Source organism: Choloepus didactylus, chromosome 11, assembly GCF_015220235.1.
Source record: "Choloepus didactylus isolate mChoDid1 chromosome 11, mChoDid1.pri, whole genome shotgun sequence".
Lineage (NCBI taxonomy): Eukaryota > Metazoa > Chordata > Mammalia > Pilosa > Megalonychidae > Choloepus > Choloepus didactylus.
Window position 1 is genome coordinate 39,466,960 of NC_051317.1, and position 15,618 is coordinate 39,482,577.

Consider the following 15,618-nt stretch of genomic DNA (forward strand, 5'->3'; position numbering starts at 1 on the left):
GTATATAGGAAAAAACATACCTATTGCAAACTATATACTACAGTTAGTAGTATTTTAACATTCTTTCGTCAACAGTAACAAATGTACTATACCAATATTATGAGTCAATAATGGAGAGGGGGCATGGTTAGGGGTATGGGAGGATTGGAGTTTCCTTTTTTTTGTCTTTATTTCTTTTCTGGAGTAATGAAAAGGTTCTAAAAATTGAAAAAAAATTAGTTGTGGTGATGGATGCACAGCTATATGATGTTACCATGGGCAACTGATCACATACTTTGGATCTTTGGATAATTGTATGTTATGTGAACAATCTCAATAAAATCACACTCAGTGGGTCAAAATTGCGAGGGTTGTCCAGTTTATCTCTGAGGTATGTTTTTCCCTTTCTGATGAACTGAGCTAGGCCTGGAGGAGGTGGGGGCTGGAGGCTGAGCAGGACACGCTGCATGTCATACCCATGACTGCCTAGCTAGGCAGCAAAAGGCGCTTCCCTTGGGGACGGCGGTGGTTTGTGAAGGCGGGGGTGCAGCAGACAGGACTCATTTCTCTAGTTTACTTTCTCAGGATCACATGGCTAGTCAGTGTTAGAGCTGGGACTGATCACTAGTTCTTACTCTGGCTCTTTTTCTTTCATTATGGTATCTGCCCTGGGGTCTCCAGAAAATAATAGTCACCGATACTGGTGTTGAAAAGAAAGCCAATCCACTAATTAGGATTCCTTGTTTCTTTGAGTAGTCTGTAACTTTACTCTGAGGCCAGAGATAAATACACAGAAAGTAAAAACGCAGGAGGGGCCCTTTCAGAAGTGACTTTATTGCCATGCCTCCCTCTCCCATCTTGGTCCCTGGGACCAGGGAGACAGGTGGAAGAGGAGAGCGATGGTGGTCAGGACCCAGCTTTTGTGAGAGAAGCAGCCCTCCGAGGTGTGGCTGCAGAACACAGTGGGACGGCCCTCGGCGTGGTCAGCAGTGGCATGGATTGCCTCAGCTTTACCTCTGCACATGGGTCTTCTTGCTGCCCCCACTATCTCTGCCTGGGCAGGGGTCCCACTAGTAGCTGTGGTGGTCCTCAAGCACTTTCTGGAACCTTCTCCCTGGAAGATGATGGCAACTGGTTTCTAGTTAAAGCTCTCAACACTACCATCTTTTACAAAGCTTTTACAAACTTCTGCTTTATTTCCTAACATTCTGACGAGTCCACATAATTTCCTGCTTTCAACTTCAGGTCACTTAGAATCATCACATACTATAATTTACACCCAGAATCCCACTTAGGAGTAAAAGGCAGAGGCCTCACAAAGCTCCTACAAGGTCTTCAGTGTTGAGGTTCCTGGACCTTACTGAGAGATTGATTATCATGTTCCTTTTATCTGCAAGTTCTTAAAATAGCAGGACATACCCTGCCTTGGGGCATTTCCCCTTGCTGTTGCCTCCCCCCAAAACACTCTCCCTAGAGAGCCACTCGATCTCGGCTCAAATGTCACCTCTAACATCGCCTAACGTCCCTTGCCCCAGACTTCTTCCTCCTTGTCCTATTTTTCTCCGTTGTACTTACTGTCATTGGACCATTTGTCATTTTACTTACTTGTTTACTGTGAAACCCACTAGAAAGCAAGCTCTGTGAGGGCAAGAAGTTTTGCATGTGTTGTTCAAGGTGTTGCCTAGTGCTTAGACCTGCTTGCCTTGCCAGAGGGTAGGAGCTCAGTAAATGTTTAATTTATTTTTATTTATAATAATTAAATATACAAATTAAATATGAACATAATTAATATACATAAATATAAATATTTACAATCATAAATATAATAATGCTTACTAAATGAGTAAATCAAGGATTCTAGAACAGCCCAAACTGGACATGGGGTCGTTACAGTTGGCTTCCCAAGGTGGCAGTAGGAGGCCTTTGGTGAGTAATCAGTAATCAGTGATCCTAAAATATAAAACTCGTCACCACTCCTGAACCAGGATCAGATTCTTCTCACGGTCTACTTTAAACAGAACAGTAAGAACAGCTTCAGGCAATGTCAATGTAGGCAAAGCATTTATTGGTGCCTTCCCAGGCTCTTTTCCTTCTTTTATCCCTCATTACTCCGGGCTAATACTCAGCTAATCCTCTTTATCAGGAATTAAATGATAAAGATTTAAGGTGTTGGCGCTCGCAGGAGTATTTATCCTTTAAAGAGAAATCTTGAAGCCAAAAGTTGGTTGGGATCAGAATGAATGAATCTCACCTGGTAGAATTCCAGATCCTGCATATTTCAGGACCAAGGTTCAGTTTGGAACTCTTCAAATTACTGTCAGGGAACAGAAAGTCAGCAATTTTTAAGCAACCAGCCTGGAACCTTGATCAATTTGAAGCCAAGAAAGCAAATATAGATATTGTCACTTCTAATACCCTTCTTAATTATATAGCAAAACTTTGCAACTTTCAAATCCAAGCTTATTTCAAAGCCAAATCTACCTTTATTTTTCTTCCTATATTGCTGGGTTCTCTTCTATCAGATGAAGATCTTCATCAATTCCTACCTCAAATTTAGGCAGGTACACACACATGTGCACGCACACACACACACACACACACCATTTTTCCTTGACTCAACTCAAATGCTCCCCCAAATTCCATCCCCTATTCCTTTCCCAGTTTGGGTGGTTCCACCAAATTCCCTCTCCCACCTTCCAGCCCCTGTTCTCTTTGCTTGATTTGCATATATAGAACTATCCCAGTGATTGGAAAAACACGGGTATGAAGAGGCTCAAAAGACTCTTCCGGCTCAACCCTCAAAGCCAGTTTGCTCTTCTAGAAGCCCCTAGCTTGTGAATATGGGTTCAGAGCAGGGCAAGCAAGGCTCTAGCCTGGACCTTTTTGGCTTAGTGGCTTAGTGGTTTCCCCAGACAAAGGCAATCCAAGAAGCTGGGTTCATTTGGAACTACCTGTGAGCACAACTGGTAAGGCCTGAGCTGAGTTAGATGACTTGGGTTCCTGTGGACCAGCTCCCTCCTTCCATGTGTTTCTTGTCCACCCTGGGATCAGCTGGAGACTTTCAAGGCACTTCTATCCACACCTCCCCCCAGTGCTACTGACCATAAGGCAGAAAACCTCAGCACTTGGTCCCATGCCTACACACTTTCTACACTTGTCTCTTTGGGACACTAGTTAAGGCTCAAAGCTCTGGTTATCTTTCTGCTCTTGAACTCAAGTTTAGAGCTACAGTTCCAACTTCTGGCCAAGGTCAAGGCCCACATCTCAAGTTATCATTTGGATATTTCCATAGCATGTCCTTTTTCACATCTACTTGCTCTTTTGGCTACCTAAGCTAGAATTCTCTGCATTCCTCTGGATTATTTCTTTTTCATTAAGTATTAAGTATTCTCCATAAGATCAATATATAATCTCTTCCTGGAATGACAGTTTCACTTAAAAATTTGGAGAACCAGATAAATACATCAATGGGTAAATAAGTTAAAACATTTTTGTATCAAAACAAACACAGACTTATGAGAAAGAACAATTCCTATGCATATCTAAGGAAAATCAGACAACGTTGAAGAAATGTTAGTCCCTTGGCAGCTGCTTGTTACCCTCCCAGGTCCCCAAGGGTCTAATTTTCACCTGTGTTTTCCCATGCTTCCATCTTCAGGGTTTCTTTGGTAGAAAAATTTGAGAAGCACCGATCAAAGATCATGCCTGGATTATCACTCATGCACTGGTTTGACTGAACATCATGGAACAACCAACTTAAATCTGCTTAACTAAATCAGGGTCTTATCTTTTTTCTGTAAAAAGAAGTCCAGAGGTGGGAAGTGCAATCATAGTCAGAAAGCGGCCTCTTTACTGCCAGCATCAAAGAAAGGGCAAAGGGCAGAAGGTACACTTGTGCCTACTCCTTTCCCAAGAGCTCCTGCTCCCCCAGTAATTTCTGCTTATATCTCAGTGGCCAGCACCATGCCACTGACTACCTGTGGCTGGGAAATGTTGTTTTGTAGTTGGGCACATGGTTCTGATAAAAAGATGAGAGAGGATGTTGGGTGGTCCCCTTGGGGTGTCTGCCACAGCTGGCTCGCGACATTTCATTTGTTTCATGCTTTCAGTTCTAGTGCGGTTCTCTGCAAACAGAAGGCACTCCGATGTTTGTGTATTGATTCCAAAGGATCTCTTCATCTTGTAGGCCAGATATCGAACACGAAAGGCATAAATATTACAATGCAGTGCATGATTCAATGCCAAAAATCACTGGTGATTGCAGAATACCAAGAAGGGGGAGGTCAGTTTGAGAAAAGCAACGTAGGAGCTTCATGAAAGAGGATGAAATTTGAGCAGAACCTTGAGGGATGGGTAGGATCGACAGCAGCTGTCATGAACCCTGTTTAGATCCCCCTACACATGCTCAGATGGCAGAAGGAAAAATCCTGAATGCAGCCTCTTTCTCTTATTGCAACCTGGGTGAGCCTTCACACATGCTCCATGCTCAGACACAGTCTTCTATATCACTTTCTTGGAATGGACTCCATGAGATAGAAGAAGTGGTCAACATTTGAGTCCCAACCCAAGAGAGCTCTTTCTGCCCAAACACACACCAACCATTCCCTGCCCACCCCAACATGGTTAGCAGGCATTACCACCCACTTACATCCCCTTTTGGGCCAACTCCCAGTCCCCAGGAGTTGCCTCCACACAGGACCCCACCCCCCCAACACGATTTAGCCTTTCCCAATTATCACTTGCCAAGCACCACCACCAAGTATTGGTAATCTTTTTTGTGGCCATGTGGTATCATCCAATCTCCCCACCTCCCTCATAAATTTCATTTGATTTTAATTTTAAATCTCTGGCCTTTCTCTACCATCCAAGGCAGCAGGGATGGGGATCTGTACCCATTACCCCTGGGTAGAGTTATTATGGCAGGGATGCAAAGAAAAAAAAATGTCAGTGCTCAGATTCTGAGTTTCAAGAGACACTTCTGGAATCCATGGCAGAGGGAATAATTGGAGGGGAAATGTTTTTGAATCTCAAAGAATACAAAATCTGAGTCCCCTGAAGGACACAAAGGTTGTGACAAATACAAAGGCTCTGGAAGGAAACATGAGGAAACTGGAGTGAGGTTTTCTTCCTGCAGAGGAAATAAAAATCCTCCAATCTGGAAAAAGAAGAGGATAGCATCACACAGTGGTGTGTCTTTGAGAAAGGAGCCTGTGTCCTGCGCTTCCTCGCCCTGGCCAAGCCCTGGTGTTGGGGTGGGGGTGGGTCAGAATGATAGAAGCCCCTGGTAGGCTTGAGGGATCTGGGAGTGGCAACAAAGTGGCCTTACCTTCTGGGGCTGGGAGTGGGGGCTCTGAGCACCCAAGGGAGCAGCTGAGTGTATTTCTTGTGGAAGGGGTGCTGGGGCTGGGAGTAGCTCAGGAGGTGTCCTGATGGTCAGCTGACTTTGAGAAGCCCGGGGTCAGGCAAGGAGGATGCAACTGCAGAAGGCAGTAAGGTCTTATTAATGCCTGCAGCGCAGACAGGAGATTCAGGGTGTAGGGACATGTGGGATGTGCCCCCCAACACCAGCATGTACCTAGGAACACATACAACCCCACCCCATGCTGTGCCACTGCCAGAGCCTTTGGGAGCCTCTGCTAAAACCTTGGGGAACAGGTAGGAAGAGAAAAGCACTCAATTGACAAAGAAAACCCCAAGAGATTAAGTTTTCCCTGAGCTAGAATTACACTTTCTGCCATCAAAGTGAGGAATGGGAGATGGAGATAGAAATTAAGTGAGAAAAAATTAAAAAGATCAACATTGCCAAACCTGAGTTGATGGTCTGTGAAATTTGGACCTACTGCATGTTCCTTTTTGGAGATGCTGCTTTCCAAACTTTTATAAAAACTTCTAAACTTTTAATGTTACAATAGATTAAGATTTACAAAAAAGTTGTGATGATAGTATAAAGAGTTCCCATATATCACACACTTAGTTTTCTCTAGTATTAACCTCATATGAGTATGGTACATTTCTCACAGTTAATGAACAAATATTGGTACATCAGTAATGGAATTCCATATGTAATTCAGATTTTCTTAGTTTTTACGTAATATCCTTTTTCTGTTCCAGGATCCTATGCAGGATACCTCATTACAATTAGTTGTCATGTCTCCTCAGGCTCCTTTTGGCTGCGACAGTTTCTTAGATGCCTTCCTTTTGATGACCTTGATGGTTTTGGTGAGTACTGAGCTTCTATGACATCGCTCAGTTGGGATTTGTCTGATGCTTTTCTAACAATTACCCTGACATTATATGTTTTGGGGAGGAAGACTACAGAGGTAAAGTACTGTTCTCATCACATCGTATCAAGGCACACGCTGTTGACATGACCTATAACTATCAATATGACCTATAACTATCAATGTTGACCTTGATTACCTGGCTGAAGAAGTGATTGCCAGGTTTCTCCACTGCAAAGTTACTTCTTAGGCCCTCTTGGCAGACAACAAGGACACGTATGTGTATACCAACCGGTATAGATATGCACAGATATAAATCTTTCTTTATGTAACTGTATCTGTATTAGACTAAACATGAGTTCATACTGATGTCACCTACTCTAATCCATTACCACACAGCTCGTTCCTTCTCTCCTTGTTGGCCTGTATCTCCCCCCTGCAATACTGAGAAACCTGGCTTCCGTCTTCCTCTTATTTCATTGTTCAATTACAGTACACATGTATAGTGGCTTCAGCAGCCAGTTGTTTTCTGTCCTTTTCTGTTTTTCCGTTTTTTTGTGCCAGAATCTAAGCCTTTAATCCCTGGCACCCATCTCTTTTTCTTACCCCCCTTGCAGCCTGGTCATAGGTGTTTTGGACGTGGGAATTTGTGAAGCGTTCATATGACACTGATCTCTCTTAAAGCTGGTTGTCACCCCACCCCACAGCCAGCTTTTCCTTTGGTCTCCCCATTCCAGCCTCCCCCAGTCCCAGCCCTCCCATCGTCTTCTCTGATCCCTACATTTTGGTGGAACAAGGACGGAGTCGGAGATCAGGGAACTGGAGGAGACCTGGGGATGGTTGAGGGGAACCTCATTTTACGTGCCCACATTTCAGAGGCTAGTCCCACTCGCCCAGCAGTCTGGATCGAATCCTCGGGAGGCTGGAGGAGATCAGCCGTCTGCTTGATCTCACTGTTCATTCAACAACCATCATGGAGCCCTATGTAGGTGCCAGCTGCCGGGGCTGCGCGAACGACGGAGACACCAGCCCTGCGCCGAGTCACTCGGCCCCGCGGGCGGCATCAGTAATCATCTCACAGCTCGAGCACTCAGAGATCTGCGCTCCGGTGCAGGCGCGAACGCTCCGGCGGAAGCGACGCCGGGCCCGGAAAAGTCCGCAGCGCTGGACAGAACGCTCCTGCCTTTCCAAGCGTTGCAACTGCCCTGGCGGAGGAGAGAGAGAGACGCTGGCGGCTCCCGCAGCCACGCCGCCATCCCTCTGCAAGCCCAGCGGCTCGACCCGGGCCACGCGACCGCGCACCACGCCGGCTCCGCGCGCCCAGGCCCCGCCCCGCGGCCCAGGCCCCGCCCCTTCTCCGCCCCGCCCACCCGCCGAGCCCACGCTCGGGCCCCTGACGATGTTCGCCGGAAATTCCCGAGGCCGCTCTTTTTTTCCTTCCCCTGCTTTCCCTGCTCTCCCTTTTCCTTTCACCCGGGTTCCCTCGGCCGTGATTTCACCCCTCCCCCTCCTTCCTTCCCCTTTTGAAATCAAGATGGAGGCTCGCGGCTGCCGCCGGCGCCCGTGATCCCGGAGCTCCCGCCCGCCCGGGCCCCCGCCCTCGCCACTGCGTGTCGGGCGCGGCGCGCGCTGCTGCCCGCGGTCCGGCCGGCCCCACCGAGGCCGTGGCTCCGCGCCCCCGCCCCGCGGCCGGCTCGCGGCTTCGGGCGGAGTCCTGGTCTATGTGGGCGCGCTCCTCGGGCCGCGCCGCCGCCGCCGCCCGCCGCCCCGGGGCTCTGCGTCCGCGCGCCGGCCGCGGGCAGCTGGGCGCTCCGCGCCGCCAAGCCCGGCGGGGAGCGGGCGGCGCGCTGCGCTAGGGGCGCGGGGCCCGGGTCGGGCGCGGCCGCGGGGCGCCGCGGCAGCTATGAGCGGCAGCAGCGGTGGCGCCGCCGCCCCCGCCGCGTCCTCCGGCCCCCGCCGCGGCGGCCAGCGCGGCGGGCTCGGGCTGCGGGGGCGGCACCGGCGAGGGGGCTGAGGAGGCGGCCAAGGACCTGGCCGACATCACGGCCTTCTTCCGATCCGGTAAGTGGACCTGTGGCCGGCCGCTCTTGGCCGGCTCCGCGCGCTCGGCCGACCCCGCCGCGGAAGCGCCGTCCGCGGGTCGGGGTCCGGGTCAGGGTCCTCGTCGCCTCGGACCGCCGTGCTCGCCCGGCCCGCTGCACACCCGGCGCCACGCTCGGGACCCACAGCAGCATGTCCCGTTGCCCGCGCCCCTCGCGCACAGCTCGGCCCGGGCGCCGCCGACCCCTCATTCGAGGGCAAACCCTCTCTCTCCCGCCCCGGCGGCCACAGCTCCGTGAGTTGGGGCGCCGGCTCTTTGTCTCTAACGCGGGAGGGCTGGGGAGGCGGCGGCGGGGACGGCGCGGGCGGAGGCCTCTGCCCCGGGGCGGAACGGACAGGAGCGCGCTGCCGGGGCCGCCCCGGGCCGAGGAGAGCGGACTCCAATCTCTGGCGGCCCCGGGATGATTCGGACCTGGCTTCACATCGAGTCCCATTTGCCGCCTGGTTTCCTCTCGGTTCTAGGCTGTCGTGTCCCCGGCCTCGGTTTACACTTCTGTGAAAGGGGCAGCCATGGCACCCACTGCGCGGGGCTAGGGGCGGAGGCGGCCGAGATGAAGCGCGACGGGCCGGGCGGCGGGGTGAGCCATTGTCTCCGGGGACGGCCCGGGAGGTACATCTCAGGTTATCTGGGAACGTGGTGGCCCTGGAGCGGCGGGGACTTTCGCACCTGCGGCATGGAGGTGGAGGCAGTGTTAGGTTCCGAGTCTCCGCGCCGGCGAGGAGGGGGTGGCCTCGGGGTGTGCAGCGCGGGGGGCGTGACAGGGCGTCCCCGGCACTGGCGGCAGCGCCTCCTCCCGCTGGGGCCCAGATCCCGCGCGAGCCGGGCCCGCGGTCCCGCTCTCAGTCCCTGCTGCTCGCGCGTCTGGGCGGAGGCGGCGGAGCTGGAGGCACCGGCGGTGGCCTGGGGACCCGCAGCGCGGTCCCCGCCGGGCCAGGCGCGGGGCCGGCGGGATGCAGACTCAGCGCTGGAGAGCCGAGGAGGGCGAGCCGGGTGGGCCAGGTGCGGGGGTGCGGGGACTAAAGGTGGCGGCCCGGTGGAGGGCCGCGGGGCTGGGGGAGCGGCCTGCGGTGGGGGGCGCGGCGCGGGAGGCCGGCGGCTCTCGTTGCTTTCTGGCTCCTCTTGAAATCAAGTCCCCAGATTCGATGAGATCGGTTCGGTAATCTGGGTCCTAAGGAGCAGTTTGCGGCGCGAGGGCGATGGTCAGAGGGAGAAGTTAGCGGTGGCTCTTAGATACTGGTTTATTTCCGTCCTTCCTCGATTTGCTTTATCTTTGCCAGGCAGGGTTAGTTTTGATTCATTTTAATAGATTGCGGCCGGGATTGACAGGCGTTGACTTTCAATGTCAGCTTGGAGTTAATATACTCCCTAGTCCTCCCTCTCTCGGTGAGGTTCCTGCAAAAAGCAAAGGTTTAGGAAAACATGAACTCCTTCAAATGAAAGTCTAAGTGTAACTAGCTCGATAGAGAGCAGCCCTGTCTTACCTCTTAATAGCAGAACTGGGACGTCTTCCCTTCGTGCCCTGAAGCTAAAGTCTAGCCTGTCTTTTTTCTGTCTCTACCACCTGTCACGGAATAATAGATTCTGTGCAGTATCCAGCTTTCTGCTAGAAGGGTTCTTGTTCCCTGGAGATGGAATTTTTGCTGCTTATGAGAGCAGACTTTCTTACAGCTTTATTACTCAGAGTAGAGAGCTCACTTCCTTTGGCCCCAAGAGCTCCCAGAATGCTTCAGGTTGGACTGGACACCCACAGAATGCTTGCTCCCAGTCACTGTGGCTCTCCCCAGGATTTACCATCCGTCTTTGGCCTTGTCCTGCTCCTGTTCACCTTCCGTTGCTGGGCAGAACCAGGTACTCTGGCTTATTGACTTGCTCCATTCTTTCATCCTCCAAAACAATCTGACAAACTTCCTCTTCAGTTGTTTGTCTTGGGGCCAGAAGCCAGGGCCGATACTCAGTAAGCAGTGATTGCACTGTTCCACCCCAGGGGTAGTCTGGAACTTCATTTTTAAAGTGCGTTTTTCTCTCTCTGGGCTGCTCTGAATTCTCCATGTAGATCTTGGCTTCAGCATCCAGAGCTGTGAGGTTGGAGTTGGGGGCTTTGGGCAGTCAGTATGAACAGAACAGGAGCCCCTGGGCAGAATCTCACCTGACAGAGGGTCAGGCAGGGGCTTGGAGAGCAGTGAGGAGAATGGAGACACCAAATCAGTAAGTAAACTCTAACTTTATTCCCTAAGACGCAGAAACAGAAAATAGGTTCTCGTTGACTGAGGAGGACAGATCAGGTTGTGAATATTTGTTCCAGGGTGTTTTGAGCCTGGCACTTAAGATTGCCAGTGTGACTTAAACAAAGACTTTTTATTGGTTGTCTTTCTTTTCTCATCCCTGAAGGGGTGCTTGCTTGGCTTCTTTTCTTTTCTTCTTCTTTTTTTCCTTCTTGTCTCTCTGGCATTAAACTTTATCTTTGTAGCCACAGGTTGAAAACTGGTACCAGTGGCTGAATGAAAGAGGGAGGATAACTTCTGCTTAACATAACTTTGGAAAAGAAAAAAAAAGAGCTGTTCAGATATGGCATAGGCTGCATGGGATCCCCCCATTCCTGGAGGTGCTCGAGCTGAGGTGCCAGCACCTGCCAGGGCTCTGTGATGGGTGCCAAGGACAGGATTCCTGCAGTTGGAGAGGACTCCAAGAGATGGCCTCAGAGGCTGTCTCCCATTCCAGGATTCGGTTGGCCCTCTTGCCTTCCCCACGGCGCTCAAGGTCTCCCACTGTCATTTCATGCTCCCCTCAGGTCCTTGGCATGGGTCGGGTCTCCCTATTCGCTTTGACGAGCAACATCACCCTGTTATAGACCTAGCACATAGTAGGCAGCTCAATTATTGTTAAATGGGATTGCATTGAAACAAGTGAGGAAAGTGTGATGATTGTGTGTGAAAGGACAGCTGAGATTTTCTGGCCAAAGCAAAACAAACAAACAAACAAAAAGACCTCACAGAAATGAGCAAGTTCCATGTTGTTTTATTTTAGTGGTGAGGAAGCACCTTCTAGGGAGGTTGGGTGACTTCTTGCCAGAGTAGAACTTTGGGAAGGTGGGCTCAGGGCCGTAAGCTGGTCCCCGACTCCTGTGCTCTTTCCTGGATGCTTCTCATGGCCACGACTTTGCTTACATTTGTTCTCAACTCCTCTGGGACCAATCACTTTTATTACTAATCTATTTTGGGGCTCTATTCTTATGGCAATAAATCATTCTTCCAGCACTCTCTGTTTAACCTTGCAAAAGAGAGAGAGAGAGAGAGAGAGAGAGAGAGAAAGAGAGAGTGTGTGTGTGTGTGTGTGTGTGTGTGTGTGTGTGTGTGCGTGCTTACATAAATGCATTATTTTTAACCTGCCTGGCATGTTTTATGTTGGCATTAAATGAATGTGTGGAAAATAAAGGTTTCTGGTTATTCTGAAGTGTCACGGCTCATCGTGCTGTGTTTCTTTCATTATCAGAAATTTTTCTGGACTCCTGGCTACAGCCCCCTCTCTTTGCAGCGCAGTATATGGAGAAAATCAGCAGTATTGATGTGTCTTTTCTGTTTTGATATAGTTTCCTCAGGGAATATTGAGGGAAGCTTTTTTCATACTTAGGCTTTTAACACCATTTCAGAAGCTGTCCTTCAAAATTGTCATGCTAATTCTGTTTATATTTAGAAATCCTGGCAGTTTTGGTTATTGAACACACCAATAATAATTGTTGTAGTATGAAGATGGTCCAAGTTACCCTCAATATTTTGAAAAGTGTATAGGGAGGCTAAAGAAAATGCAGTTTGGTAGTGAATGCTTGCTCTATCCTTTTTAAGGTGGTACAGTGTGGTTTTAGAGGAAAGCTAGGAGATATCTAAAAATAATCCTAGAAGTGACTTTCAAGAAATCGAAGAAGAGCAGTAACATGATCATTGAAAGAAACTTTCCATGGAGACCTTGATAAACTGCCTTATTGATGTGGGATATTGTATTTTCCCCTTTGCAATTTAACTGTCCGAGATGTAAATGAAGATTTAAATGAAGCCATTTAACCGTTTAAGTCATTAATCATGACTTAAAATAAGCCAGTGGTTTATGTTCAAATTGAAGCATGTGATTTAAATATGTTCTTTAAATGTGTATAAAAATGTGTAATTAGGTAGACTATTTAGACCTTTTAAATGTTATGATAAATTTGCGATTTGTTTCTAACTGAAAGTGCAACGTGTTTGAAACTGTCATAATCTAAATAATCTGTATCTGATATTATTTTAGGGTTTACTTGACTCCTTTACTGAGAAAATAAAATTTTATCTCATATCCTTGGCAGAATTCCAGAGAAAAGTCAAATTCTTAATCAATAGCCACACTTTACCGCCTAGTAAAATCACTTATGTTGATAGAGATGAGCCATGCTTGATTATAAAAAGCAGTAATAGCAACCCCTCTCATTCCTCTTCATTTCTGTAGTGAATTGGTTTTTCCTTCCTGAAGTGCATTGTTTTGACCAATTTTTAATAGTGCCACAGCAGGAAATAGCAGCCACTATATGGATGGTAGAGACATGGATTTGAGTGGGAATCTCACTGTCTTCTGATGGAAGGTTGTAGGAGGCTGTGATGTCCCTTCTTTCATTTCTTCCCCTCCCCACTTGTCAGCTGAGTAGCTGGCGAACTCACAAGAGGGGCTGTGTCATTTGTCTCCTGGCCAAAGCTGCTGTCTTTTATATCTTCCCCATGCCTCTGTCCCTCTGTCAAGCTGCTAGGGTGCAGTGGACAGGGTGGACTTGATTTTGGAGAAAGGGAGAAGAGGGTTTAGATGAACAGCAGCAGACCTCTCTCGTGTCCTGTTCCAGGTCTTGCTGTTCCAGGTCCAGTAGGAGAGGAAATGAGGATGCATGGGGAATCTTATCCATGATCCTGGATTTAGGAATCCTGCTGGTGTGTTGTTCAACTGGAGCCACTCTGGGAGTTCTGTGTACTGCTCTGAACCGCAGGGAAAAGAGCAAAAAGAGCAAAGAAGCACAGATTGGGAAGAGGCTTTGCAAAGTGCCTCCATATCCTCCCTGCCCTGGCCCCCACCCCGGGAATGTCTTGCTGCCTCACTCGTCCCAGTGCCCAGCCCCTTCCAAACTCCCATTGCACCTCCCTGTCTCCCAGTTCATACAGATGAGATGGAAATATTTGGCTAGAATTTCCAGCGTAGTCTCCCCATTTTTTGAAGTTAATAAGCTTTATATGCAGACATTATTGTTTATGGGAAATCTTGCTCTCATGTTTAATAATTAGCCATGACAAAATAACTTAATTTTACTTCCCAATCACTAAGGGAAGCATTTTGCTTATGACCAGTTGTGTTGCTGTCTTAATTTCCTCTCCTCCCCACCCACCCAATGTAAGGAAGTCTCTTAAAACCCAAATTATTGAGCACTTGCTCTGTGGGAAGGAGGGGGAGAGAAAGAGAGGAGCGAGGGCCCAGTGGGAGTCAGAGTGGGCTTCCGGCATGGGGTGCCCCATTGGGGCTGAAGAAGGGATGCAGCCCCCCCCCCCTTTTTCCTTTATTAGAGAACTTGTGGGTTTACAGAACAATCATGCATGAGATACAGGATTCCCAGCTTTGGGCAGTAGCACATGCAGGGAGATGTGCAGTGAGTACCTCAACACTTAAGGTTTTAAAGATGCAAATCCTAGCACATTTGTCTCACACATCATGGTTTAACTAAAAAGTAAATGGAGTAAGAAAATGTAAAACTTTTCAGAATCCAGATGACCCACAAGGACACTCCAGTAGGTTTCAGTGATGTTCTTCAGCAAGGGCAGCAATAAAGAAAAAAAGGAATCCTTGAAGATGCGAATCAGTGTGGGAAAAGGAAGTGAAATAAAGTGAACCATGGAAGCCAACTGTATGTATATATAAACTGTTCGTGTTTTGACAGATCTCTTAAAGACATTTCATTCACATGGAAATTTTCAAATTAAAACATTTTTCCCTGAAGCATACATGTCATTTATATGTCACTTCATGTGGACTAGGAAACATGAATTCATCTAAAACAGATTTTAAACTTTGTCCTTCATTCCTTCATTCCTTCTTACATATGAAAGCATCTATTCCAGGAAATTCCAAAGGGGGTGTTTTATGACTTTCTCAAGATATAAACACACACATACATATAGACACACAAGACACACGTATATCAAGAAAAACTCACCAACAAATCCTATCTAAAAAATTCAAGAATTATATTTTTAAATTTGAATTGTATTTTTCTCAAGTTCAAGAATAACTGTACTTTATGTTTCTGAATCTTAATTGGAATGAACATTTTAAAAATTCATTCATTAATCCTCAAAAAAAAAAGTAGCTGCAAAGTCAATTATATATATGAAGGCCCAAGAACAGAGGGAAAATGAGCCCACTTCATATACTAATGCAAACACACTCCCCTCCTTTAAATGAAATTTGTGCCTAGAAATTCCATCTTTAAAGCCTCGAGTGTGGAGGTACTGACTGCACTTCGCCCTGCATGTGCCACTGCCTTTTTCTATCTGGACGGCAGCACAAATCACCAGAGTGGGAAAATTTGAAGTGGAAAAAAACGGTGACTGCATGTCTAAACATAGGTGTTGTTTTCTTTAAAGTCAGCAGACTTGACTTCTATGACATATGGATTTCCAAATTAATTCTTACAAAATCCAAGAAAAGGATCTTTATTTCCTCATCTCTATCTTCAAAGTTTCTCTCGACTTCTTTTAGAGATTACAGGAAGCTTGGTCCTACAGAGGGCAGTCCGAGCAACCATTATCATCTTTCAAATCAGTAGAAAATATTTCCAGAATAACTCAGTTTTGCTCAAGTTTACCTAGAGAAATGATTTATACTGGTTTTTGCTGATACCTTATTGTTTTATTTGCATTTCCTTAATTACTAGTGAGGCTGAATATTTACAGATAACTTACTAGTTGATTGTACTTCTTTGAATTATTTGTCCATCTCTTTTCCTTTTGAATTGTCTCCTATTGATTTGAGGGTGCCATATACTTATTACCTATACTAATTCTTTGATTTGTAATCTTCGTTTTCTCCCACCTTGTTAGTCTTTTTAAAGTTTTATTTTTTAAGTTAATAAACAGTAAAACTGGCGTTTGGTGTGCATTTCTATGAATTAACACTTGTAGCCACCACCACAGCCAGGAAGCAGAAAAGTTCATCACCCCCAGAAGCCCCTCATACTGCCCCTTTGTGGTCACACCCTGCCCCCCACCCCTGAAAGCCCTGGCCACCAGCCCCTGATCTGTTCTCCATTTCTAGTTT

At 47.8% G+C, this 15,618-nt stretch overlaps 1 protein-coding gene across 1 annotated transcript in view; it reads left to right on the plus strand.

The window, feature by feature from the left end:
* Window positions 1-7,661: 7,661 nt before the first annotated feature.
* The window catches only part of TRIO (trio Rho guanine nucleotide exchange factor), a 409,289-nt gene continuing 401,332 nt past the window's right edge, over window positions 7,662-15,618 (plus strand). The window contains 2 exon segments of the mRNA XM_037798879.1: window positions 7,662-8,151; window positions 8,153-8,261. Of these exon segments, the coding sequence (XP_037654807.1) occupies window positions 8,104-8,151; window positions 8,153-8,261 (157 nt within the window). The 5' untranslated portion in view covers window positions 7,662-8,103.